Source organism: Salvelinus fontinalis, chromosome 17 (assembly GCF_029448725.1).
Source record: "Salvelinus fontinalis isolate EN_2023a chromosome 17, ASM2944872v1, whole genome shotgun sequence".
NCBI classification, from domain to species: domain Eukaryota; kingdom Metazoa; phylum Chordata; class Actinopteri; order Salmoniformes; family Salmonidae; genus Salvelinus; species Salvelinus fontinalis.
The window spans coordinates 6,058,050-6,085,832 of record NC_074681.1 but is presented as its reverse complement, the minus strand read 5'-3'; the positions used below and the strand labels follow the sequence as shown (position 1 = coordinate 6,085,832).

Sequence of the window (27,783 nt, the reverse complement as noted above, 5' to 3'; positions counted from 1 at the left end):
CTGAGCAAATGTCAAATTGGCTTTTTACCAAATTACCGTACAACAGACCATGTATTCACCCTACACACCCTAATTGACAACCAAACAAACCAAAACAAAGGCAAAGTCTTCTCATGCTTTGTTGATTTCAAAAAAGCTTTCGACTCAATTTGGCATGAGGGTCTGCTATACAAATTGATGGAAAGTGGTGTTGGGGGTAAAACATACGACATTATAAAATCCATGTACACCAGGGGTGTCAAACTCATTTTCACCGAGGGCCACATCAGCATAATGGCTGTCCTCAAAGGGCCAGATGTAACTTATAAATGTAATCGAATGTAATGTAAAATAAATGTAACTCCTCCTTAATGTTAAATAACTCATTATTTATTATAACTTATTCAAGTGACAATTACAGTTGCATAGAAAATATATGTTTGCTTGTAGCTCTAACATAAATCCTTTTAAATTTTGTCAGCTTATGAAAACCCACATAACTCCATTAATGAAGGATCAAACTGTCCAAGTGAATAAAGAAAAATAACATAAAACTTAGCTGCAAAGAACATGTATGACACATGTAGCATTTTACAAAAAAAGGCTGCACACAGCCGTGCACCCAACTGATGGTTTGATGACAACAATTTGTCTGCATACACACATAAACCTGCAAACATTAAATAATTACTACAGCAGCTACACATAAATAATATGTAATCAACTAAAAATACCAAAATAAAGGTTGACTCAGTTCACAACTATATTGGTCAAGTTTTTCGGTTAGTCTTTGATGAGGAGATGCTGCCTGTCCTTGAACACACCAAGTGGATTCTCTCTCTACTATCGATTGATCATGTTCTGAAAATGATAAACACAAAACAAAATGCAAGCACAATCATTAAATTGCACACAGTTTAACTGTTCTTCTTCTTGGTTGAATTACATTTTATTATATTTTAATTAAGTTTTTAAAAAAATGCTTGCCTGTGTGTTTTCTGACCAGATGTCTGACACCGTTTTCCCGTTACCAGTGTGTCAATGTCTGGTTTTAGGTCCTGTGCTGAGGCAATGCGTAGAACAGCATGGAGGTTGTCATCCGTGAGGCGTGATCTGTGCTTGTTTTTGTTCAGATTCATTATGGAAAAAAACTGTTCGCACAGATAGGTGCTCCCAAACATGGACAGAACACGGGCAGCATGAAGTCGAAGCTGTGGCATCAAACCAGGAGGCAGCAGACGGTAAAAGTCCTGGATTGTAGCATCCTGAAACTTTGCTCTCAGGCCACTGTCGCTTTGAAGCTCAATTAGCTCCATCTGAAGGTGTTGGGGTGCAGTGCAGACATCGGTGGTGAAAGGATTGGCAAAGATGTCAAAGCCAGACTGTTGTGCTCTGAAGTCAGAGAAGCGCCGATCAAACTCAGTCTTTAACCAGCTCAGTTTGGTAGCCAACTGAGCACATGAAAAAGTCTCGGGAAATGAGGCTGACATGCTCTGACAAACAGGAAAGTGAACAAGATTGTCCTGTTTCACTTGCCACATCCATAAGTCCAATTTACGCTGGAAAGCCGTGATCGTGTCGGACATCTGCGTGATGACTTGTTTGCGTCCCTGCAGCTTCTGATTCAGCTGGGCGAGATGGTCGGTTATGTCACACAACACAGCAAAGTCACACATCCACTTTGGATCTGATAGTTCAGACATGAGTTTTCCTTTACTCTGCATAAAAAGAGCAATGTCTTTCCTGAGCTCGAAAAATCGCTTGAGGACTTTGCTCCTACTCAGCCACCGCACTTCTGTATGGTACAGCACATCCCCGTGTTCCGAGCCCATCTCCAGCAAAAACTGCTGGAACTGACGGTGATTCAGGCCACGCGCCCGAATGAAGTTCACTGTTTTCATGACTGTGGTCACAATGTCCTCCATCCCCAGCACCTTCCCACACAAAGCTTCTTGATGGATAATGCAATGATACGTTATCAAAGGCGTGTGACAGTTCATTTTTTGCATTTTCCCCTTCATTAGTCCAACCAAGCCCACTTTTCCTCCACACATTGCCGGTGCACCGTCTGTAGTTAATCCTACCAAGTTTTCCCACTGCAATGCATTTTTACTTACGGACTTCTCTACCGCATCAAAAATGTTCTGTCCCGTCGTGGTCCCATGCATTGCAGCCACATCCAACAGCTCCTCAGTGATAGAGAGGTCCGACTTTACGCCTCTAATAAAAATTGATAACTGCGCTGTGTCCGTGTTATCTGTGCTTTCATCAACAGCTAATGAAAAAGCTGTGTAGCTGCGTGTCTCCTCGGCCAGCTGTGTTGTAAGATTTTCTGCTAGTTCCTTCACTCGGTCGACGATGGTGTTTCTTGATAAACTGACATTTTTAAAAGTCTGTAACTGGTCGGGACACACCTGCTCACAGACCTTCAGCATGCACTGCTTCAAAAACGCTCCCTCTGAAAAAGACTTGGAAGCGTGGGCGATTTCTTCAGCCACAATGAAGCTAGCTTTCACCGCGGCCTCGTTTTTGGCTGTGGATTTCATGAACAAACTCTGCTGCGACCGCAGTTTGCCTTTTAATTCTTGGGCAATTTGTTGCTTTTCTTGAAGGCTAGCTTTAGCGTACTTAGCTCCGTGTTTGGTGTCAAAATGTCGACGCAGATTGTACTCTTTGACAACCGACACCGCCTCGTAACACAAAAGACATACCGGTCTTTCTCCTTGAAGCGCAAACAAGTATTCGCCTTCCCATCTTTCTTGAAACAGTCTTCCGTCTGCATCAACTTTTCTCTTTCTGGACATTTTGGGATCATTATTTATATCTCAATTCCACTCGTTGGCATGGACACTGCCGTGGCTAGCGTAGTCGAAAGGCATTGTGGGAATGTAGTTTTTGGTCAAAGCACGCTCTTAATTTATTTTTTGGTATTTATTTTTAGACACTCAAAACTTTTAAGCTCTCGCGGGCCACATAAAATGACCTGGCGGGCCACATCTGGCCCGCGGGCCTTGAGTTTGACACATGTGATGTACACAAACAACAAGTGTGCGGTTAAAATTGGCAAAAAACACACACATTTCTTCACACAGGGTCGTGGGGTGAGACAGGGATGCAGCTTAAGCCCCACCCTCTTCAACATATATATCAACGAATTGGCGCGGGCACTAGAACAGTCTGCAGCACCCGGTCTCACCCTACTAGAATCCGAAGTCAAATGTCTACTGTTTGCTGATGATCTGGTGCTTCTGTCACCAACCAAGGAGGGCCTACAGCAGCACCTAGATCTTCTGCACAGATTCTGTCAGACCTGGGCCCTGACAGTAAATCTCAGTAAGACCAAAATAATGGTGTTCCAAAAAAGGTCCAGTCACCAGGACCACAAATTCCATCTAGACACCGTTGCCCTAGAGCACACAAAAAACTATACATACCTCGGCCTAAACATCAGCACCACAGGTAACTTCCACAAAGCTGTGAACGATCTGAGAGACAAGGCAAGAAGGGCCTTCTATGCCATCAAAAGGAACATAAATTTCAACATACCAATTAGGATCTGGCTAAAAATACTTGAATCAGTCATAGAGCCCATTGCCCTTTATGGTTGTGAGGTCTGGGGTCCGCTCACCAACCAAGATTTCACAAAATGGGACAAACACCAAATTGAGACTCTGCATGCAGAATTCTGCAAAAATATCCTCCGTGTACAACGTAGAACACCAAATAATGCATGCAGAGCAGAATTAGGCCTATACCCACTAATTATCAAAATCCAGAAAAGAGCCGTTAAATTCTACAAACACCTAAAAGGAAGCGATTCCCAAACCTTCCATAACAAAGCCATCACCTACAGAGAGATGAACCTGGAGAAGAGTCCCCTAAGCAAGCTGGTCCTAGGGCTCTGTTCACAAACACAAACACACCCCACAGAGCCCCAGGACAACAGCACAATTAGACCCAACCAAATCATGAGAAAACAAAAAGATAATTACTTGACACATTGGAAAGAATTAACAAAAAAACAGAGCAAACTAGAATGCTATTTGGCCCTAAACAGAGAGTACACAGTGGCAGAATACCTGACCACTGTGACTGACCCAAACTTAAGGAAAGCTTTGACTATGTACAGACTCAGTGAGCATAGCCTTGCTATTGAGAAAGGCCGCCGTAGGCAGACATGGCTCTCAAGAGAAGACAGGCTATGTGCACACTGCCCACAAAATGAGGTGGAAACTGAGCTGCACTTCCTAACCTCCTGCCCAATGTATGACCATATTAGAGAGACATATTTCCCTCAGATTACACAGATCCACAAAGAATTTGAAAACAAATCCAATTTTGATAAACTCCCATATCTACTCGGAGAAATTCCACAGTGTGCCATCACAGCAGCAAGATTTGTGACCTGTTGCCACAAGAAAAGGGCAACCAGTGAAGAACAAACACCATTGTAAATACAACCCATATTTATGCTTATTTATTTTAACTTGTGTGCTTTAACCATTTGTACATTGTTACAACACTGTGTATATATAATATAACATTTGTAATGTCTTTATTGTTTTGAAACTTCTGTATGTGTAATGTTTACTGTTAATTTGTATTGTTTATTTCACTTTTGTATAATATCTACCTCACTTGCTTTGGCAATGTTAACACATGTTTCCCATGCCAATAAAGCCCCTTGAATTGAATTGAAATTGAATTGAATTGAGAGAGGTAGAGAGAGAGGTAGAGAGAGAGGTAGAGAGAGAGGTAGAGAGGGGTAGAGAGAGGAAGAGAGAGATAGAGGTAGAGAGAGGTAGAGAGAGGTAGAGAGAGGTAGAGAGAGAGGTAGAGAGAGGTAGAGAGAGAGGTAGAGAGAGGTAGAGAGAGGTAGAGAGAGGTAGAGAGAGGTAGAGAATAGGTCGAGAGAGGTAGAGAGAGAGGTAGAGAATAGGTCGAGAGAGAGAGAGAGAGGTAGAGAGAGGTAGAGAGGTAGAGAATAGGTCGAGAGAGGTAGAGAGAGAGGTAGAGAGAGGTAGAGAGAGGTAGAGAGAGAGGTAGAGAGAGGTAGAGAATAGGTCGAGAGAGGTAGAGAGAGAGGTAGAGAGAGGTAGAGAGAGGTAGAGAATAGGTCGAGAGAGGTAGAGAGAGGTAGAGAATAGGTCGAGAGAGGTAGAGAGAGAGGTAGAGAGAGGTAGAGAAGAGATAGAGAGAGATAGAGAGAGAAGTAGAGAATAGGTCGAGAGAGGTGTCTGGCCCTGTGACGTTACATGGCGACTGTTTCCTGTTGCCCATCTGACAGCACCTGTAGGAGAGCAAACAGAGGGCTGAATGGAGCAGTGTGGACACAGTGACACAGTGACACAGTCCCCAATACCACACACACTGTCAGACCACAGGATTCTCTACCTCTCTCACTGCCTGCCTGCCTGCCTGCCTGCCTGTCTGTCTGTCTGTCTGTCTGTCTGTCTGTCTGTCTGTCTGTCTGTCTGTCTGTCTGTCTGTCTGTCTCTCTCTCTCTCTCTCTCTCTCTCTCTCTCTCTCTCTCTCTCTCTCTCTCTCTCTCTCTCTCTCGCTCTCTCGCTCTCTCGCTCTCTCGCTCTCTCTCTCTCTCTCTCTCTCTCTCTCATTGTCAAGAGAAAGCATTTGCTATCCATATCTATATCCATCTGCCCAGCACTTTATTGGCATGGGAATCATATGTTGACATTGCCAAAGCAAGTGAAGTAGATTGTAAACAAAAGTGAAATAAACAATGAAAATGAACAGTAAACATTACAGTCACAGAAGTTCCAAAAGAATAAAGACATTTCAAATGTCATATTATGTCTATATACAGTGTTGTAACGATGTACACATGGTTAAAGTACAAAGGGAAAATCAACATAAATATGGGTTCATTTACAATGGTGTTTGTTCTTCCCTGGTTGCCCTTTTCTTGTGGCAACAGGTTACAAATCTTGCTGCTGTGATGGCACACTGTGGTATTTCACCCAATAGAAATGGGAGTTTGTCAAAAGTGAGTTTGTTTTCAAATTCTTTGTGGATCTGTGTAATCTGAGGGAAATATGTCTCTCTAATATGGTCATACATTGGGCAGGAGGTTAGGAAGTGCAGCTCAGTTTCCACCTCATTTTGTGGGCAGTGTGCACCATAGCCTTTCTTCTCTTGAGAGCCATGTCTGCCTAGGGCGGCCTTTCTCAATAGCAAGGCTATGCTCACTGAGTCTGTACATAGTCAAAGCTTTCCTTAAGTTTGGGTACGTCACAGTGGTCAGGTATTCTGCCACTGTGTACTCTCTGTTTAGGGCCAAATAGCATTCTAGTTTGCTCTGTTTTTTTGTTAATTCTTTTCAATGTGTCAAGTAATTATCTTTTTGTTTTCTCATGATATGGTTGGGTCTAATTGTGTTACTCTCTCTCTCTCTCTCTCTCTCTCTCTCTCTCTCTCTCTCTCTCTCTCTCTCTCTCTCTCTCTCTCTCTCACACTCACTCCTCTCTCACTGTCAAGAGAAAGTATTTGCTATCCATATCTATATCCATCTGTCCAGCCTGTGTGACCACCACTATGGGGGTTTAACCCACTGAGAGCGGCACCACTGAGAGCAGCACCACTACGAGGACCACCACTGAGAGCAGCACCACTGAGAGCAGGCCCACTATGGGGGTTTAACCCACTGAGAACAGCACCACTATGAGGGTTTAACCCACTGAGAGCAGGCCCACTATGGGGGTTTAACCCACTGAGAACAGCACCACTATGAGGGTTTAACCCACTGAGAGCGGCACCACTGAGAGCAGGCCCACTATGAGGGTTTAACCCACTGAGAGCAGCACCACTATGAGGGTTTAACCACTGTGAGCAGCACCACTGAGAGCAGCACCACTACGAGGACCACCACTGAGAGCAGCACCACTGAGAGCAGGCCCACTATGGGGGTTTAACCCACTGAGAGCGGCACCACTGAGAGCAGGCCCACTATGGGGGTTTAACACACTGAGAGCAGCACCACTATGAGGGTTTAACCCACTGAGAGCAGCACCACTATGAGGGTTTAACCCACTGAGAGCAGGCCCACTATGAGGGTTTAACCACTGAGAGCAGGCCCACTATGGGGGTTTAACCCACTGAGAGCAGCACCACTATGAGGGTTTAACCCACTGAGAGCAGCACCACTATGAGGGTTTAACCCACTGAGAGTAGCACCACTATGGGGGTTTAACCACTGTGAGCAGGGCCACTATGGGGGTTTAACCCACTGAGAGCAGCACCACTATGAGGGTTTAACCACTGAGAGCAGCACCACTATGAGGGTTTAACCCACTGAGAGCAGCACCACTATGAGGGTTTAACCCACTGAGAGCAGCACCACTATGGGGGTTTAACCCACTGAGAGCAGCACCACTATGGGGGTTTAACCACTGTGAGCAGCACCACTGAGAGCAGGCCCACTATGGGGGTTTAACCCACTGAGAGCAGCACCACAATGAGGGTTTAACCACTGAGAGCAGGCCCACTATGGGGTTTTAACCCACTGTGAGCAGCACCACTATGGGGGTTTAACACACTGAGAGCAGCACAACTACGAGGGTTTAACCACTGAGAGCAGCACCACTGAGAGCGGCACCACTGAGAGCAGGCCCACTATGGGGGTTTAACCCACTGAGAGCAGCACCACTATGGGGGTTTAACCCACTGAGAGCAGCACCACTATGGGGGTTTAACCCACTGTGAGCAGCACCACTATGAGGGTTTAACCCACTGTGAGCAGCACCACTATGGGGGTTTAACCCACTGAGAGCAGCACCACTATGGGGGTTTAACCCACTGAGAGCAGCACCACTATGGGGGTTTAACCCACTGAGAGCAGCACCACTATGGGGGTTTAACCCACTGAGAGCAGCACCACTGAGAGCAGCACCACTGAGAGCAGCACCACTGAGAGCATGGCTAACTTCCTATAATTTGCTTCCAGTACCTTCCTCTACTGCCTCTCCCTTTCTCTTACACCATTGTATCTGCTGTAGAGGAGACAAAGAGTTTATTCAACTAGTAAATCTCTTCTCTGTAGTGATGTACTGGTATAAGGGTTTCTATTATAGGCTGACAGGTTAGTGGGTCTTCAATTCTCTCTGTTATCTCTGTCTGTCCCCGTCAGCCCAGCCCAGAGCTTGGATCTCTGTATCTGTTATTAGGACCTTTATGTTAGTTAGACTGGCTGTCTAAATCAGGTTGAGTTCTATTCCATACTCGATTCAAGGTTGTAAGGTTGCTTTGCAGTCTCTTTGTGTGGCTGTTTCTGGAAGTCCATCATGTGAAACACAATAGTTATTACGTCATAGCTCAGTTGGTTTGATTCCCGGGTCCACCGGTACATAAAAATGTATTGCGAGCATGACTGTAAGTCGGGTTGCGTGGCCTCAACGTAGGTTACGTGGCCTCAACGTAGGTTACGTGGCCTCAACGTAGGTTGCGTGGCCTCAACGTAGGTTGCGTGGCCTCAACGTAGGTTGCGTGGCCTCAACGTAGGTTGCGTGGCCTCAACGTAGGTTGCGTGGCCTCAACTGATGTATTGAATACCATGTGATGAGTGCGTGTGTGACAGTATATAAAGTATGCTAATGTATTGGTGTTTGGGCAGTGGCGTAAAGTACTTCAGTAAAAATATATCTATACATTACATTACTATTTATATGTTTGGAAACTTTTACTTTTACTAACCTACATTCTGAAATAAAAGAATGTACTTTTTTACTTTACATACATTTTCGCCGGCACCCAAAAGTTACATTTTGACAGGAATATTTTCCAATTCACACATTTATCAAGAGAACATCCCTGGTCATCCCCACTGCCTCTGATCTTGTGGACTCACTAAACAGAGAACATCCCTGGTCATCCCCACTGCCTCTGATCTGGTGGACTCACTAAACAGAGAACATCCCTGGTCATCCCTACTGCCTCTGATCTGGAGGACTCACTAAACAGAGAACATCCCTGGTCATCCCTACTGCCTCTGATCTGGAGGACTCACTAAACAGAGAACATCCCTGGTCATCCCTACTGCCTCTGATCTGGAGGACTCACTAAACAGAGAACATCCCTGGTCATCCCTTCTAGCCTCTGATCTGGTGGACTCACTAAACAGAGAACATCCCTGGTCATCCCTACTGCCTCTGATCTGGTGGACTCACTAAACAGAGAACATCCCTGGTCATCCCTACTGCCTCTGATCAGGAGGACTCACTAAACAGAGAACATCCCTGGTAATCCCTACTGCCTCTGATCTGGAGGACTCACTAAACAGAGAACATCCCTGGTCATCCCTACTGCCTCTGATCTGGAGAACTCACTTAATAGAGAACATCCCTGGTCATCTCTACTGCCTCTGATCTTGTGGACTCACTAAACAGAGAACATCCCTGGTCATCCCTACTGCCTCTGATCTGGAGGACTCACTAAACAGAGAACATCCCTGGTCTTCCCTACTGCCTCTGATCAGGAGGACTCACTAAACAGAGAACATCCCTGGTCATCCCTACTGCCTCTGATCAGGAGGACTCACTAAACAGAGAACATCCCTGGTCATCCCTACTGGCTCTGATCTGGAGGACTCACTAAACAGAGAACATCCCTGGTCATCCCTACTGCCTCTGATCTGGAGGACTCACTAAACACAAATGCATCGTTTGTAAATGATGTCTGATTGCTGGAGTGTGCCCCTGGCGATCCGTCAATAAAAAAAGAAAATGGTGCTGTCTGGTTTAATATAAAGATTTTGAAATGATTTACACTTTTAGTCAAGTATGACAATGTAGTACTTTTTCCACCAGTGGATGTGGCTGGGGGTTATAGCGTTTCTTTCACATCAGTTTAGCCAAGTGTGTCTGGGTAAGCGTTATCTAATATTTATATTACACTGTAAACAACACACTGTCACAGCCCTGTGTATGTGTGAATGACAGGGTTACACCATAACAACACTAGTTTAAACATCCCTCTCACTGTGAGTCAATAGCTTGGTTCCTGTAACACTAGTTTAATCATCCCTCTCACTGTGAGTCAATAGCTTGGTTCCTGTAACACTAGTTTAAACATCCCTCTCACTGTGAGTCAATAGCTTGGTTCCTGTAACACTAGTTTAAACATCCCTCTCACTGTGAGTCAATAGCTTGGTTCATGTAACACTAGTTTAATCATCCCTCTCACTGTGAGTCAATAGCTTGGTTCCTGTAACACTAGTTTAAACATCCCTCTCACTGTGAGTCAATAGCTTGGTTCCTGTAACACTAGTTTAAACATCCCTCTCACTGTGAGTCAATAGCTTGGTTCCTGTAACACTAGTATAATCATCCCTCTCACTGTGAGTCAATAGCTTGGTTCCTGTAACACTAGTTTAAACATCCCTCTCACTGTGAGTCAATAGCTTGGTTCCTGTAACACTAGTTTAAACATCCCTCTCACTGTGAGTCAATAGCTTGGTTCCTGTAACACTAGTTTACTCATCCCTCTCACTGTTAGTCAATAGCTTGGTTCCTGTAACACTAGTTTAAACAACCCTCTCACTGTGAGTCAATAGCTTGGTTCCTGTAACACTAGTATAATCATCCCTCTCACTGTGAGTCAATAGCTTGGTTCCTGTAACACTAGTTTAAACAACCCTCTCACTGTGAGTCAATAGCTTGGTTCCTGTAACACTAGTTTAAACAACCCTCTCACTGTGAGTCAATAGCTTGGTTCATGTAACACTAGTTTAAACAACCCTCTCACTGTGAGTCAATAGCTTGGTTCCTGTAACACTAGTATAATCATCCCTCTCACTGTGAGTCAATAGCTTGGTTCATGTAACACTAGTTTAAACATCCCTCTCACTGTGAGTCAATAGCTTGGTTCCTGTAACACTAGTTTACTCATCCCTCTCACTGTGAGTCAATAGCTTGGTTCATGTAACACTAGTTTAATCATCCCTCTCACTGTCAGTCAATAGCTTGGTTCATGTAACACTAGTTTAATCATCCCTCTCATTGTTAGTCAATAGCTTGGTTCATGTAACACTAGTTTAATCATCCCTCTCACTGTGAGTCAATAGCTTGGTTCCTGTAACACTAGTTTAATCATCCCTCTCATTGTTAGTCAATAGCTTGGTTCATGTAACACTAGTTTAATCATCCCTCTCATTGTTAGTCAATAGCTTGGTTCATGTAACACTAGTTTAATCATCCCTCTCACTGTGAGTCAATAGCTTGGTTCATGTAACACTAGTTTAATCATCCCTCTCACTGTTAGTCAATAGTTTGGTTCCTGTAACACTAGTTTAAACATCCCTCTCACTGTTAGTCAATAGCTTGCTTCCTGTAACACTAGTTTAAACATCCCTCTCACTGTTAGTCAGTAGCTTGGTTTATGTAACACTAGTTTAAACATCCCTCTCATTGTGAGTCAATAGTTTGGTTCCTGTAACACTAGTTTAATCATCCCTCTCACTGTGAGTCAATAGCTTGGTTCATGTAACACTAGTTTAAACAACCCTCTCACTGTGAGTCAATAGCTTGGTTCCTGTAACACTAGTTTAAACATCCCTCTCACTGTGAGTCAATAGCTTGGTTCCTGTAACACTAGTTTAAACAACCCTCTCACTGTGAGTCAATAGTTTGGTTCCTGTAACACTAGTTTAAACAACCCTCTCACTGTGAGTCAATAGCTTGGTTCCTGTAACACTAGTTTAATCATCCCTCTCACTGTCAGTCAATAGCTTGGTTCATGTAACACTAGTTTAAACATCCCTCTCACTGTGAGTCAATAGCTTGGTTCCTGTAACACTAGTTTAAACATCCCTCTCACTGTGAGTCAATAGCTTGGTTCATGTAACACTAGTTTAATCATCCCTCTCACTGTTAGTCAATAGCTTGGTTCCTGTAACACTAGTTTAAACATCCCTCTCACTGTGAGTCAATAGCTTGGTTCCTGTCATTTTAATTTCTCCAGTCAAAATCCTCAGATGGGGACTTAAAGGACAGAATGGCCAGACGGACAGCTTTCATCTAGCTGGGTGGTAGAATAGAATATAAAAAAATATAACAGAGTAGAATATGATAGAATATAACAGAATAGAATATGATAGAATATAACAGAATAGAATATGATAGAATATAACAGAATAGAATATGATAGAATATAACAGAATAGAATATGATAGAATATAACAGAATAAAATAGAACAGAGTATAATATGATATAACAGAACAGAATAAAATATGATAGAATAGAATATGATAGAATAGAATAGAATATGATAGAATAGAATATGATAGAATAGAATATGATAGAATAGAATAGAATAAAATAGAACAGAGTATAATATGATATAACAGAACAGAATAAAATATGACAGAATAGAATATGATAGAATAGAATAGAATATGATAGAATAGGATAGAATATAACAGAATATGATAGAATAGAACAGAATATGATAGAATACAACAGAATATGATAGAATACAACAGAATATGATAGAATATAATAGAATATGTTAGAATAGAATAGAATATGATAGAATATAACATAATTGAATATGATATGATAGAATAGAACAGAATATAATAGAATAGAACATAATTGAATATGATATGATAGAATACAACAGAATAGAATATGATATGATAGAATACAACAGAATAGAATATGATATGATAGAATACAACAGAATAGAATATGATAGAATATAACAGAATATGATAGAATAGAACAGAATATGATAGAATATAACAGAATATGATAGAATATAACAGAATATGATAGAATGGAATATAATATGATAGAATATAACAGATTATGATAGAATATAATATGATAGAATAGAACAGAATATGATTGTCACGCTCGTCGTAATCCTCCTCGTCTGAGGAGGAGCAAGGATCGGACCAAAGCGCAGCGTGGTTTGAATACATACTTTAATATATTAAACGAAGACGAACACGAAGAACACTTGACAACTACAAAACAATAAACGACGTGAACAAGCGAACGAAAACAGTACCGTATGGCGAACAAACACAGACACGGCAACAATCACCCACAAACAAACAGTGAAAACAGTCAACCTTAATATGGTTCCCAATCAGAGACAATGACAAACACCTGCCTCTAATTGAGAACCATATTAGGCCAAACAATAAACCCAACATAGAAATACATAACATAGAATGCCCACCCAGCTCACGTCCTGACCAACTAAACAAGACTGAACAAAGGAAATAAGGTCAGGAACGTGACAATGATAGAATAGAACATAATAGAATATGATATGATAGAATAGAACAGAATAGAACAGAATATGATATGATAGAATAGAAGATAGTAGAATAGAATATGATAGAATATAATAGAACATGATAGAATATAATATGATAGAATATAATAGAACATGATAGAATAGAATGTGATAGAATATAATAGAACATGATAGAATAGAATGTGATAGAATATAACACATAGGATAGAATAGAAGATAACAGAATATAATAGAACAGAATATAACATAATAAAATACTGTGTAGGGTTATTCTACTGGTGTTGTTGTAGCATATTTGACCTAAAGTAGCTAGTGACAGACCCCAGGAAGACTATAGCGGACGCTAAAGTGCCCTATTCCCTATGTAGTGCACTACTTTTGACTAGGGTCCATTGGGCTCTGTTTAAAGTAGTGGACTATATAGGGGATAGGGTGCCATTTGGGACACAGTTCAAAGCCAGTTATTTGGTTGGTTCTCTAGCTTACAGTGTGCAATGTGTTGTGAAGAATGAAAGTTCAAGTCTTGGGTCTGCTCAAAGCTTGGGTCTGGTCTCTGGTACAGAATCTCTTTGGCTGTTAGATATCATGCAGACAGACACATGGGATTATAGTCCAGTGGATTATAGCTCAATTGATGATATCCCCGTTGATTATAGTCCAGGTTATGATAGCTCAGTTGATAGCTCAGTTGATGATAGCTCAGTTGATGATAGCTCAGTTGATGATAGCTCGGTTGATGATAGCTCAGTTGATGATAGCTCAGTTGATGATAGCTCGGTTGATGATAGCTCAGTTGATGATAGCTCAGTTGATGATAGCTCAGTTGATGATAGCTCAGTTGATGATAGCTCCGTTGAAGATAGCTCAATTGATGATAGTCCAGTTGATTATAGCTCAGTTGATGATAGCCCAGTTGATGATAGCTCAGTTGATGATAGCTCAGTTGATGATAGCTCAGTTGATGATAGCTCAGTTGATGATAGCCCATATGATGATAGCTCAGTTGATGATAGCTCAGTTGGTGATAGCCCAGTTGATGACAGCTCAGTTGATGATAGTCCAGTTGATGATAGCTCAGTTGATGATAGCCCAGTTGTGAATAGCTCAGTTGATGATAGCCCAGTTGATGATAGCTCAGTTGATGATAGCTCAGTTGATGATAGCTCAGTTGATGATAGTCCAGTTGATGATAGTCCAGTTGATGATAGCTCAGTTGATGATAGTCCAGTTGATGATAGCCCAGTTGATGATAGCTCAGTTGATGATAGTCCAGTTGATGATAGCTCAGTTGATGATAGTCCAGTTGATGATAGCTCAGTTGATGATAGCTCAGTTGATGATAGCTCAGTTGATTATAGTCCAGACCTCTGCTTTGGTCTGTCTTGATAATCAAAGTCAAAGGCCAAGAGGTTTGAGTGTTATGGCAGTGTTCCTAACCCCGTCTTTAAAATACATTTAATCAGGCTAGTACTGTGTTCCTAACATGGTCTTTAATTAAAAATAAATTTAATCAGGCTAGTACTGTGTTCCTAACATGGTCTTTAATTAAAAATACATTTAACCAGGCTAGTGTAGTGTTCCTAACATGGTCTTTAATTAAAAATACATTTAATCAGGCTAGTGCAGTGTTCCTAACATGGTCTTTAATTAAAAATACATTTAACCAGGCTAGTGTAGTGTTCCTAACATGGTCTTTAATTAAAAATACATTTAACCAGGCTAGTGTAGTGTTCCTAACATGGTCTTTAATTAAAAATACATTTAACCAGGCTAGTGTAGTGTTCCTAACATGGTCTTTAATTAAAAATACATTTAACCAGGCTAGTGTAGTGTTCCTAACATGGTCTTTAATTAAAAATACATTTAACCAGGCTAGTGTAGTGTTCCTAACATGGTCTTTAATTAAAAATACATTTAACCAGGCTAGTGTAGTGTTCCTAACATGGTCTTTAATTAAAAATACATTTAACCAGGCTAGTGTAGTGTTCCTAACATGGTCTTTAATTAAAAATACATTTAACCAGGCTAGTGTAGTGTTCCTAACATGGTCTTTAATTAAAAATACATTTAACCAGGCTAGTGTAGTGTTCCTAACATGGTCTTTAATTAAAAATACATTTAACCAGGCTAGTGTAGTGTTCCTAACATGGTCTTTAATTAAAAATACATTTAACCAGGCTAGTGTAGTGTTCCTAACATGGTCTTTAATTAAAAATACATTTAACCAGGCTAGTGTAGTGTTCCTAACATGGTCTTTAATTAAAAATACATTTAACCAGGCTAGTGTAGTGTTCCTAACATGGTCTTTAATTAAAAATACATTTAACCAGGCTAGTGTAGTGTTCCTAACATGGTCTTTAATTAAAAATACATTTAACCAGGCTAGTGTAGTGTTCCTAACATGGTCTTTAATTAAAAATACATTTAACCAGGCTAGTGCAGAGTTCCCAACCCGGTCTTTAAAATACATTTAACCAGGCTAGTACTGTGTTCCCAACCTTGTCCATTCCATATATACAGTATATGGAAAACCCTTTTATTATTATTTATACAGTAAAACCCTTTTATTAGCTGAAATCCCTCTCCCCTGCACATGGTCAGATATGGCCACAGGTAATCCCCTGCACATGGTCAGATTTGGCCACAGGTAATTCTCTACGCTCGGGCTCCCTTCACATTATTGACATGTTAGACCTCAGACAGTTAATTAATCTGCTGAGTTCACATTAACATCCAGAGATTGTCAGCATGATTAACTACATCAAAAGGATTGTGAGGCTGATATCTTACAGACCAAACATCAATGCCATCATAGCCATGTCCACATATCTGTATGGTACGTGTGTGTGTGTGTGTGTGTGTGTGTGTGTGTGTGTGTGTGTGTGTGTGTGTGTGTGTGTGTGTGTGTGTGTGTGTGTGTGTGTGTGTGTGTGTGTGTGTGTGTGTGTGTGTGTGTGTTCAGACCAAACATCAACACCATCACAGCCATATAGAGATATCTCATCCATATCAGCATGTCTCTTTATGTCTCTGATCCATACAGAGTGTTCCACTGTGTGGAACTTAACACAGAGGATGTTAAATACAGTCTGTTACTTTTACATTTACATTTACATTTTTACTTTACTATCATCATTACTTTTGATTACATTACTAATCTCTCTCTCTCTGTGTGTGTGTGTGTGTGTGTGTGTGTGTGTGTGTGTGTGTGTGTGTGTGTGTGTGGTTACAGCTTGCTTGTTCCGGTACAATGGGCTATCATTCGTCTACCTCATCTACCTCCTTCTTATCCCTCTCTTCGCTGAGCCCACCAGCACAACCATGCAGGGTAAGTCTCCTCATCCTCCTTCTGCTCCTCTTCCTCCTCCTTTTTCTCCTCCTTCTCCTACTCCTCCTCCTCCTCCTCCTCCTCCTCCTTGTCCTCCTTGTCCTCCTCTTTCTCCTCCTTCTCATCATCTTCCTCCACCTCCTCCTTCTCCTCCTCATCCTCTTCCTCCTCCTCTTCCTCCACCTCCTCCTCCTCCTTCTGCTCCTCTTCCTCCTCTTCCTCTTCCTCATCTTCCTCCTCCTCTTTCTCCTCCTTCTCCTCCTCTTTCTCCCCCTCCTCCTCTTTCTCCTCCTTGTCCTCCTTGTCCTCCACTTTCTCATCCTTCTCCTCATCTTCCTCCACCTCCATCTCCTCCTCCTCCTCTTCCTCCTCCTCTTCCTACACCTCCTCCTTCTGCTCCTCTTCCTACTCCTCCTCATCTTCCTCCTCTTCCTCTTCCTCCTCTTCCTCCTTCTCTTTCTCCTCCTTCTCCTCCTCTTTCTCCTCCTTCTCCTCCTCCTCCTCTGTCTCCTCCTTGTCCTCCTTCTCCTCCTCTTTCTCCTCTTTCTCCTCATCTTCCTCCACCTCCTCCTTCTCCTCCTCCTCCTCTTCCTCCACCTCCTCCTTCTCCTCCTCCTCCTCTTCCTCCTCCTCATCCTCTTCCTCCCCCTCTTTCTCCTCCTGCTCCTCCTCCTGCTCCTCCTCCTCTTCCTCCTCCTCTTTCTCCTCCTCCTCTTCCTCCACCTCCTCCTTCTCCTTCTGCTCCTCTTTCTCCTCCTTCCCCTCCTCTTTCTCCTTCTGCTCCTCCTCTTTCTCCTCCTCTTCCTCCTCTTTCTCCTCCTCCTCTTCCTCCTCTTTCTCCTCCTCTTCCTCCTCTTCCTCCACCTCCTCCCCCTACTTCTGCTCCTCTTCCTCCCCCCCTCCTCCTCATCCTCCTCCTCCTCTCCCTCCTCCTCTTTCTCATCTTGCTCCTCCTTCTCCTCCTCTTTCTCCTCCTCCTCTTTCTCCTCCTCTTCCTCCTCCTCTTTCTCCTCCTATTTCTCCTCCTTCTCATCCTTCTCCTCCTCTTTCTCCTCTTTCTCCTCCTCTTCCTCCTCCTATCTCTTCCTGTTTCTCCTCCTCTTCCTCCTCCTCTTTCTCCTCCTTCTCCACCTCTTTCTCCTCCTCTTCCTCCTCCTCTTTCCCCTCCTCTTTCTCCTCCTTCCCCTCCTCTTTCTCCTCCTCTTCCTCCTCCTCTTTCTCCTCCTCTTCCTCCATCTCCTCCTTCTCCTCTTCCTCCACCTCCTCCTCTTCCTCTCTCTCTTCCTCCTCCTCCTCCAAACCACTCAACACTGTGGTTCCTGGAGCAGACCACGTACACTGTTTAATAATACATACAGCTAGATTGGCTCAGGAGAGGAGAGGACTCTGACGGTGTCCACCAGGAATAAAAGACAAGAGGGATGGAGGGAGAAAGGGATGAAGAGAGGGAAATAACAGCCTGTCAATCAGGAAGTAAAGAAGAAGAGATAAGAGATGGAGGGATGGAAGGAAGGAGGGGTGGATGGACGGAGGGTGAGAAGGAAGGAGGGAATGGATGGAAGGAGGGATGGATGGATGGATGGAGGGTGAGTAGGAAGGAGGGATGGATGGATGGAGGTTGAGAAGGAAGGAGGGAATGAATGGAGGGAGGGATGGAGGGTGAGTAGGAAGGAGGGATGGATGGATGGAGGTTGAGAAGGAAGGAGGGAATGAATGGACGGAGGGTGAGAAGGAAGGAGGGAATGAATGGAGGGAGGGATGGATGGAATGGAGGGTGAGTAGGAAGGAGGGATGGATGGATGGAGGGTGAGTAGGAAGGAGGGATGGATGGACGGAGGGAGGGATGATGGAATGTGGGACGGAGTGAGCGGAAGGGATAGATTGAGGTATGGAGGAAGGAGAGGGGAGAGGAGAGTCTTTAAAGTGTACCACTTACCCTCTCATCAATAGGTAATGAGAGAAGAAGACTTCTGAATGTTAATGTCATGTAATGTATGATGCTGACAGCAGGTGGACTTCAGGATCACATAATATCACATGCACTGAGTGGACAAACCATTAGGAACACCTGCTCTTTCCATGACAGACTGACCAGGTGAATCCAGGTGAAAGTTATGATCCCTTATTGATGTCACCTGTTAAATCCACTTCAAATCAGTGTAGATGAAGAGGAGGAGACGGGTTAAAGACATATTTTTAAGCCTTGAGACAATTGAGACATGGATTGTGTATGTGTGCCATTCAGAGGGATAACTGGGTAAGGCTAAAGATTTAAGTGCTTTTGAACGAGGTATGGTAGTAGGTGGGGCAACGTTTTGTGTCAAGAACTGTAGCACTTCTGGGTTTTTCACACTCTATATCCTGGTCCTACCCCCATCCTCTACATATAGACTCTATTGAACATCCTGGTCCTACCCCCATCCTCTACATATAGACTCTATTGAACATCCTGGTCCTACCCCCATCCTCTACATATAGACTCTATTGAACATCCTGGTCCTACCCCCATCCTCTACATATATACTCTATTGAACATCCTGGTCCTACCCCCATTCTGTACATATATACTCTATTGAACATCCTGGTCCTACCCCCCATTCTGTACATATATACTCTATTGAACATCCTGGTCCTACCCCCCATTCTGTACATATATACTCTATTGAACATCCTGGTCCTACCCCCATTCTGTACATATAGACTCTATTGAACATCCTGGTCCTACCCCCCATTCTGTACATATATACTCTATTGAACATCCTGGTCCTACCCCCATTCTGTACATATATACTCTATTGAACATCCTGGTCCTACCCCCATTCTGTACATATAGACTCTATTGAACATCCTGGTCCTACCCCCATTCTGTACATATATACTCTATTGAACATCCTGGTCCTACCCCCATTCTGTACATATAGACTCTATTGAACATCCTGGTCCTACCCCCATTCTGTACATATATACTCTATTGAACATCCTGGTCCTACCCCCATTCTGTACATACAGTATATACCAGTCTGTCTGCTTCTACTGTCTGTGGTATTAAGGGGTTGAGCCTGCAGAGGTTCAGACTTGGGGAGAAATGATCAACTGAAAGGATACGACGCACAATGACAGACACAAACACAGACAGACAGACACAAACACAGACAAACAGACACAAACACAGACAGGCACAAACACAGACAGACACAAACACAGACAGACACAAACACAGACAGACACAAACACAGACAGACACAAACACCGACAGACAGATACGTTCAGTCATGTACACAGGTACGGATGAACGTAAGCACCAAATTTTTTTAATTTTCTTTATCTTTAGCATATCTGTCTGTTTTGACACAGACAACTTTAACTTTCTCTGAGCAATTGTATCAGTATAAAATATTATAATTTCCCCATAGCGCAGTATTTTAATAATTTTTTTTTCTACAGTCATTATTACTAATCTTTATCAAGGGTGTCAAATCATTTAGGATCCAGCTGTACCACTTCCTTAGTAACGTAACGCTGCACCAACCACTTCCTTAGCAACGTAACGCTGCACCAACCACTTCCTTAGTAACGTAACGCTGCACCAACAACATGGCTACAAGTTCATTCGGTCCTTCAGTTGATAAAGCTTAAAGTTATGCCGTTTTTTGGGGGGAAGGGGTACATTATTTAAATGTACCTTTTTTAGTTGAATCTAAATAGTGTCTTATTTCTCGATAATAGATACTATTTCTCGATAATATCTCTCTGTCTGGCACAATTGGACAATTATTGGTAAAATAAAGGGTACTTTTCCAAGCTGTTATTTGCCCCTTGCTGAATATGTAGTCCGATTATAAAAAAATTCTGAGACGTTATGGGTGAGGAAAGAGCCAATTTGGAAGTTAAAGAACCAATTTGGACCTTATAACTCCACTTCCAATTAACAAGCATTCTTCTCTCTCCCGGTGACCGTCAGGGGAAAACTAGAACCAAAAGTTTCTCTCCAGTATTTTAATAAGGCTGGCTAGGAGAGATGTTATTTGGAGGTATCCACATGAAACAAATACTATAGTATACTATGGTTAAATACTATAGTATTCACTGGACTGAAGTCACTACAGTGAACACTGTGATATTTGCTGTAGTTTTGCGGACATGACTGTAGTATACTGTAGTATTAAAGTTTACTATAGGGTAAATACTGTAGTATTAACGTTTACTATAGGGTAAATACTGTAGTATTAACGTTTACTATAGGGTAAATACTGTAGTAAGAAAACAATCTGTAGAATTGTAATGACTCTGGGAGAAAAAGGTTTAGATTCACACGCAGAGCACGGCACATGTTTATTTTGCCTTGAAAGACAGGGCTACATTAAAGAACACAAAGAAACTGAACACAAGGTTGACTAAGAAATTAAATATAGAACCTTACAGTACACCCCCCCCCTCCTGATGACCCAACGGCTCTGGAGGGTGGAGCGGGCGGGTGGGGGGAGCAGATGCGGCCTCCTACCTCGGGGGCGGGGAGCGGGACGCTCCGGACGGTTACGGTGGAAAGCCTGAACCATCTCTGGGTCGAGGATGTCCTGGTCAGGGACCCAGGACCGGTCTTCAGGCCCATAACCTTCCCAGTCCACTAGATAGTGGATGCGACCTCAGGCATTTGGAATCAAGGATGGCCTAAATGGCGTCGGCAGGTACCCCTCCGAATTCCAACGGTGGAGGTGCACTGCGGGTTGAGACTGTAGGATGAAGGTGACCGGTTTTAACAGAGACACATGGAAGTACGAGGAGATTTTTATACCGACGGGGTAACTGGAGGCGGTAGGTGACAGGGTTGATGCGATGGGTTATCTTGAAGGAACCAATGAAGCGAGGACAGAACTTTTTGCAGAGGGGGGTAGATGTCTCTGGTAGAGAGCCACACACGCTGTCCGGGGTGAAAGAGTGTCGTAGGTTGGCGGTGTCTGTCGGCAAAGCGTTTCTGGGTATTAGATGCTTCCTGCAGATGCTGGTAACCAAGCACACACTGAAACGGAGTAAGGCAGAGGGATGAGTGAGTGAGTCAGTTCTGAGCGTATATTCGGCCCAGGCCATATACCGACTCCAGTCGTGTGGAGAGGCAGAACATTGTTGGCGGAGGTACTAACCCTATTTCTTGGTTTAGGCGCTCCGTCAGCCCGTTGGTCTGGGGATGGTACCCGGAGGAGAGGCTGAGGGCAACCCCCAGTCGGTCACAGAAGGCTCGCCACACTCGGGAGACAAACTGGGGCCCGTGGTCAGAGACGATGTCCTCCAGAATGCCATACAGACGGAACACCTGATGGAACATACACTCAGCCAATTCCATGGCGTTAGGTAGATGAGGAAGACGACACATTTTTGAAAAACGGGCTACTATGACAAGGATGGTGGTGTTACCAGAGGATTCAGGAAGGTCTGTGATGAAGTCAACAGCTATGTGGGACCAGGGTCTGTGAGGGATTGGCAAAGGTTGAAGCTTCCCAGAAGGGAGATGATGGGGGGCGTTTAGTTTTGGGTGCAGACTGAACAGGAGAGTACGTAATCCCTTACGTTGGATGCCAGTGAGGACCACCTGAACTTACGGGCTAGAAGTTAGGTAGTTTGTGTAATGCCCGGATGTCCTGACCCTAAGGATGTGTGACACCATTGCATCAGTTGGGTCTAACAGCTGCTGGTACGTAACTCCTCCCAGCTGGTGTCTCAAGAGGAGCCGGGTCTGAGGTTAAGGCTTCTTGTATGGCAGAGTGAACCTCCTACTGTACCGGTCCCATAACGCAAGAGGAAGGAAGAATGGGTGTAGGGTCTGAGTTACTGGCCGGAAGGTCAAATTGGTGGGAGAGAGCGCCAGCTTTTACGTTTTTTCTTTCCAGGAATGTAAGTAACATGAACATGGAAGTGTGTGAAGAGATCCCAGCGGGCTTGTCTAGAGTTTAATCTCTGATATATTCCAGATTACGATGATCTGTTAGGACAAGAAAGGGATGTTGTGCCCCTGCCAACCCACTCCTAGGGCCAGCTTGATGGCGAGGAGTTCTGTTCCCCACATTGTAATTCCTCTCAGCGAAGGATAACTTCCTGGAGAAGAAGGCACAGGAATGTGATTTGGGAGGTGTTCCCACCCGCTGACAGAGTATGGCTCCTACTCCTACTTCGGAGGCATCCACCTCCAGGGTAAAAGGAAAGGGTCAGATCAGGTTGGCGAAGGACAGGAGCTGAGGTGAAGTTGGACAGGAGCTGAGGCGTTTCAAGTTGTTGAAGGCAGTCAGGGCGGTATCAGTCCATTAACGGGTCCGGGTCTTTTGGCTGGTAAGGGCAGTGAGCAGGGCAGCAGTAGAAGTGAAGTTCAGAATGAACCGGCGATAGTAGTTGTAGAAACCAATGAAACGTTGGAGTTCATTTACGGTGGTGGGTTTGGGCCAGTTACTGACGCCTGTAACTTTGTTCTCATCCATGCTGACTCCTCCAGGTGTCCGTACGAAACCGAGGAACTTTACCGAGGTTACGTGGAGGTGCTCTTTTCAGTCTTCACATAGAAGGTCAAGGAGCCGTTGAAGAACCTTTTGCACATGCTGTATGTGTTCCTTCAGGGAGTAAATCAGGATGTCATCAATGTAGACGATAAGAAAGCGGTTGATCGTATCCTGGAAAATGCAATTCGCAGGTCGAGTTTTGTTTAGATGTTGGCGCGGCCCACTTGTCAAGGGTCGCTGGGATCAGAGGAAGAGGGAAACGGTTCTTGACCGTGAAGTCATTCAGGGAACGGTAATCAATACATGGACGGAGACCACCATCCTTTTTTCCAACGAAGAAGAAGCTGGACGCAGCCGGGGAAGAAGAACGAATGAAACCTTTTGAGTGTTTCATCAATGTAGTTCTCCATTGCCTCATTTTCCGGGATAGATAAGGAGTAAACATGGCTCTTCGGTGGGGACACTCCAGGGAGTAAGTCAATAGCACAGTCCCCTGGGTCGATGTGGTGGCAGAGTGGAGTCCTTGATTTTGCTGAAGACATTGTTGTACTGCGCGTATTCTGATGGTATGGTGGGTGACGCTGCAATGGTAGGCTGAGACAACTGGTGAAGCTGGTAGAAGACCAGGGCAGTAGTTCACCTTGTCGCCACGAGATGGCAGGGTCGTGACGACAAAGCCAGGGATGTCCGAGGATGAGTGGCTGTTTGGGGGATGAGAGTTCCATGAGTTGAATGGTTCCAGTGTGGAAGACTCCAATCTGGAGGGTGACGCTCTCGTCGTTAGACGGTAAGTAAAGCAACCTCACTCCATACACTCCCTGCAGCCACGGTGAGGAACTCGAGGGCATACTCGGCAGCTGAATTGCGTCCTTGTTCTGAAGTTCTATGAGGAGGTCTCCTACAGGACGACCGGAAGGAGAGTGATCAAATACCTCTTTCAAGAGGGTGTGTAAATGGGTCTCGGATCCGAGTTCTGTGCTGTTGGCAGTCCATCTGGCGGTAGCCCAATCCAGGGCTTTGCCTGTGAGTAGAGACACAAGAAAATCCACCCTGCTCTTGTCGGTGGTGAAGTTAGTGGGGTTGTGCTCAATGTATTTGCTGCATCGCATCAGAAATCCCTCACATTTCCCAGGTGAACCGTCATATTTTCCACGCATGGATATGAATGAAGGAGGGCTATGGGTTACGATACCTGGTATCGGAGGAGTAGGGATAGGCTGATGGAGAAGATGGCAGATTTCCTCTATACGCTCCTCTTGCAGGGCTAGGCGCCGCTGTAGCTCTGCTGAATCCATTACGTTTTTGAGGTGAGGTTCTCTCCTTCTTGGGAAAATAGGACAATGACCCAACACACCTCCAGTGTGCTTTGCTGGTGACACTGTCAGTGATTTATTTAGAGTTCAAGGCACACTTAAACAACATGGCTACCACAGCATTCTGCAGCGATACACCATCCCATCTGAAGCAATTACACCGTGAAGGCCTGATTCACGCAGTCTCCTCTGAACAGTTGATGTTGAGATGTGTCTGTTACTTGAACTCTGTGAAGCATTTATTTGGGCTGCAGTTTCTGAGGTGCTGGTAACTCTAATGAACTTATCCTCTGCAGCAGAGGTAACTCTGGGTCTTCCTTTCCTGTGGTGGTCCTCATGAGAGCCAGTTTCATCATAGTGCTTGATGGTTTTTGCGACTGCACTTGAAGAAACTTTCAAAGTTCTTGACATTTTCCGGATTGATTGACCTTCATGTCTTAAAGTAATAATGGACTGTCATTTTTCGTTGCTTTTTTGGGCTGTTCTTGCCATAATATGGACTTGGTCTTTTACCAAATAGGGCTATCTTCTGTATACCACCCCTACCTTGTCACAACACAAATTATTTGTTCAAACGCATTAAGAAGGAAATAAATTCTACAAATGAACTGGCACACCTGTTAATTGAAATGCATTCCAGGTGACGACCTCATGAAGCTGGTTGAGAGAATGCCAAGAGTGTGCGAAGCTGTCATCAAGGCAAAGGGTGGCTACTTTGAAGAATCTCAAATGTAAAATATATTTTGATTTGATAAACACTTTTTTTGGTCACTACATGATTCCATATGTGTTATTTCATAGTTTTGATGTCTTCACTATTATTCTACAATGTAGAAAATTGTAAAATAAAGAACAACTCTTGGAATGAGTAGGAGTGTCCAAACTGTTGTCTGGTACTGTGGTAGGTACTACACATGATCGATGGATACTACAGTGTGCGTTGTAGTATTCTGTGGTATTCTACAGAATTCTATAGTAAGTACTGTAGTATTTTGTAGTCAACTGTAGTATTTTGTCATGTGGGTAGTATTTGATATGGTTGGCTAGGAGAGATATTGGTAGGTAGTATTTGATAAGGCTGGCTTGGAGAGATGTTGGTAGGTAGTATTTGATATGGCTGGCTTAGAGAGATGTTGGTAGGTAGTATTTGATAAGGCTGGCTTGGAGAGATGTTGGTAGGTAGTATTTGATAAGGCTGGCTTGGAGAGATGTTGGTAGGTAGTATTTGATATGGCTGGCTTGGAGAGATGTTGGAAGGTAGTATTTGATATGGCTGGCTTGGAGATATGTTGTTGGTAGGCAGTATTTAGCAGTTTATGATGGTCCACTGTTGCTGCTCAGTGGTAGTGCCTCACACACGCACGCACGCACGCACGCACGCACGCACGCACGCACGCACGCACGCACGCACGCACGCACGCACGCACGCACGCACGCACGCACGCACGCACGCACGCACACACACACACACACACACACACACACACACACACACACACACACACACACACACACACACACACACACACACACACACACACCAGACCAGCAATATGGTGCCGTAGTAAAGTCCAAAGTGTTCCCAGTAAGGATGCATTATATTTAATGGCACTCCGCAGTCAGAAGTGGAACCGCTCTGTTACTGTCAGGAAGTCTGTTCCGATAAGTAGGCTGGAAACTTTTTTTTTGTTGTACAAATCAAATTTTATTTGTCACATTTGCCGACTAACACAGGTGTAAACATTACTGTGAAATGCTTACTTACAAGCCCTTAACCAACAATGCAGTTTTAAGAAAATAAACTAAAGTAAAAAAAAAATAATAACAAGTAACACAATACAATAACAATAATGAGGCAGCGGGTACCAGTACCGAGTCAATGTGCGGGGGTACAGGCTAGTCAAAGTAATTTGTACATGTAGGTGTAAAGTGACTATGCATAGATAATAAACAGCGACTAGCAGCAGTGTAAAAACATAGAAGGGGGTGTCAATGCAAATAATCCAGGTGGCCATTTTATTAATTGTTCTGCAGTCTTATGGCTTGGGGGTAGAAGCTGTTAAGGAGCCATTTGGACCTAGACTTGGCGCTCCGGTACCGCTTGCCGTGCGGTAGCAGAGAGAACAGTCTATGACTAGGGTGACTGGAAACGTTGAACATTTTTTGGGCCTTCCTCTGACACCGCCTAGTATACAAACAATTCGAGCTTCTACTTTAAAAAATCCACCTTCCCAGAAACAAGTCTCTCACCGTTGCCGCTTGCTATAACCCCCCTCAGCCCCCAGCTGTGCCCTGGACACCATATGTGAATTGATTGCCCCCCATCTATATTCAGAGTTCGTTCTGTTAGGTGACCTAAACTGGGACATACTTAATACTCCGGCCGTCCTACAATCTAAGCTAGATGCCCTCAATCTCACACAAATTATCAAGGAACCTACCAGGTACAACCCTAAATCCGTAACCATGGGCACCCTCTTAGATATCATCCAGACCAACTTGCCCCCGAAAAACACCTCTGCTGTCTTCAACCAGGATCTCAGCGATCACTGCCTCGTTGCCTGCGTGCGTAATGGGTCCGCGGTCAAATTACCACCCCTCATCACTGTCAAACGCTCCCTAAAACACTTCGGCGAGCAGGCTTTTCTAATCGACCTGGCCCGGGTATCCTGGAAAGATATTGACCTCATCCCGTCAGTAGAGGATGCCTGGTTGCTCTTCAAAAGTGCTTTTAAATAAGCATTCCCCATTAAAAAAATGTAGAACTAAGAACAGATATAGCCCTTGGTTCACCCCAGACTTGACTGCCCTTGACCAGCACAAAAACATCCTGTGGCATACTGCATTAGCATCAAATAGCCCCCGCGATGTGCAACTTTTCAGGGAAGTCAGGAACCAATATACACAGTCAGTTAGGAAAGCTAAGGCTAGCTTTTTCAAACAGAAATTTGTTTCCTGTAGCACTAATTCCAAAGTTTGGAACACTGTAAAGTCCATGGAGAATAAGAACACCTCCTCCCAGCTGCACACTGCTCTGAGGCTAGGAAACACTGTCACCTCCGATAAATCTACGATAATCGATCATTTCGATAAGCATTTTTCTGCGGCTGGTCATGCTTTCCACCTGGCTACCCCTACCCCGGCCAACATCTCAGCACCCACTGCAGCAACTTGCCCAAAGCGACCCCCCCCCCCCCCCCCCCACTTCTCCTTCAGCCAAATCCAGACAGCTGATGTTCTGAAAGAGCTACAAAATCTGAATCCCTACAAATCAGCTGGGCTAGATAATCTGGTTGTAGGTTGTCTTCATCGTTGTCGGTGATCAGGCTTACCACCACCGTGTCGCCAGCAAACTTAATTATGGTGTTGTAGTTGTGTGTGGCCACGCAGTCGTTGGTGAAC

The 27,783-nt window shown here is 43.9% G+C and overlaps 2 protein-coding genes across 2 annotated transcripts in view; one reads left to right on the top strand and one right to left on the bottom strand.

The window, feature by feature from the left end:
• Positions 1-27,783, top strand: part of LOC129814522 (piezo-type mechanosensitive ion channel component 2-like) — a 160,752-nt gene that overhangs the window by 9,399 nt on the left and 123,570 nt on the right. Inside the window, exon 2 of the mRNA XM_055867708.1 lies at positions 16,491-16,586. Coding sequence (XP_055723683.1) covers positions 16,491-16,586 — 96 coding nt within the window. The remainder of the gene's footprint in view (positions 1-16,490; positions 16,587-27,783) is intronic.
• Positions 348-3,008, bottom strand: LOC129813634 (general transcription factor II-I repeat domain-containing protein 2B-like). Its single transcript, XM_055866002.1, has 2 exons — positions 967-3,008; positions 348-840 (listed from the first exon to the last, which is right to left on the bottom strand). Exons 1-2 carry the CDS (start codon positions 2,781-2,783, stop codon positions 834-836), a joined length of 1,824 nt encoding a protein of 607 aa, XP_055721977.1. The 5' UTR covers positions 2,784-3,008; the 3' UTR covers positions 348-833.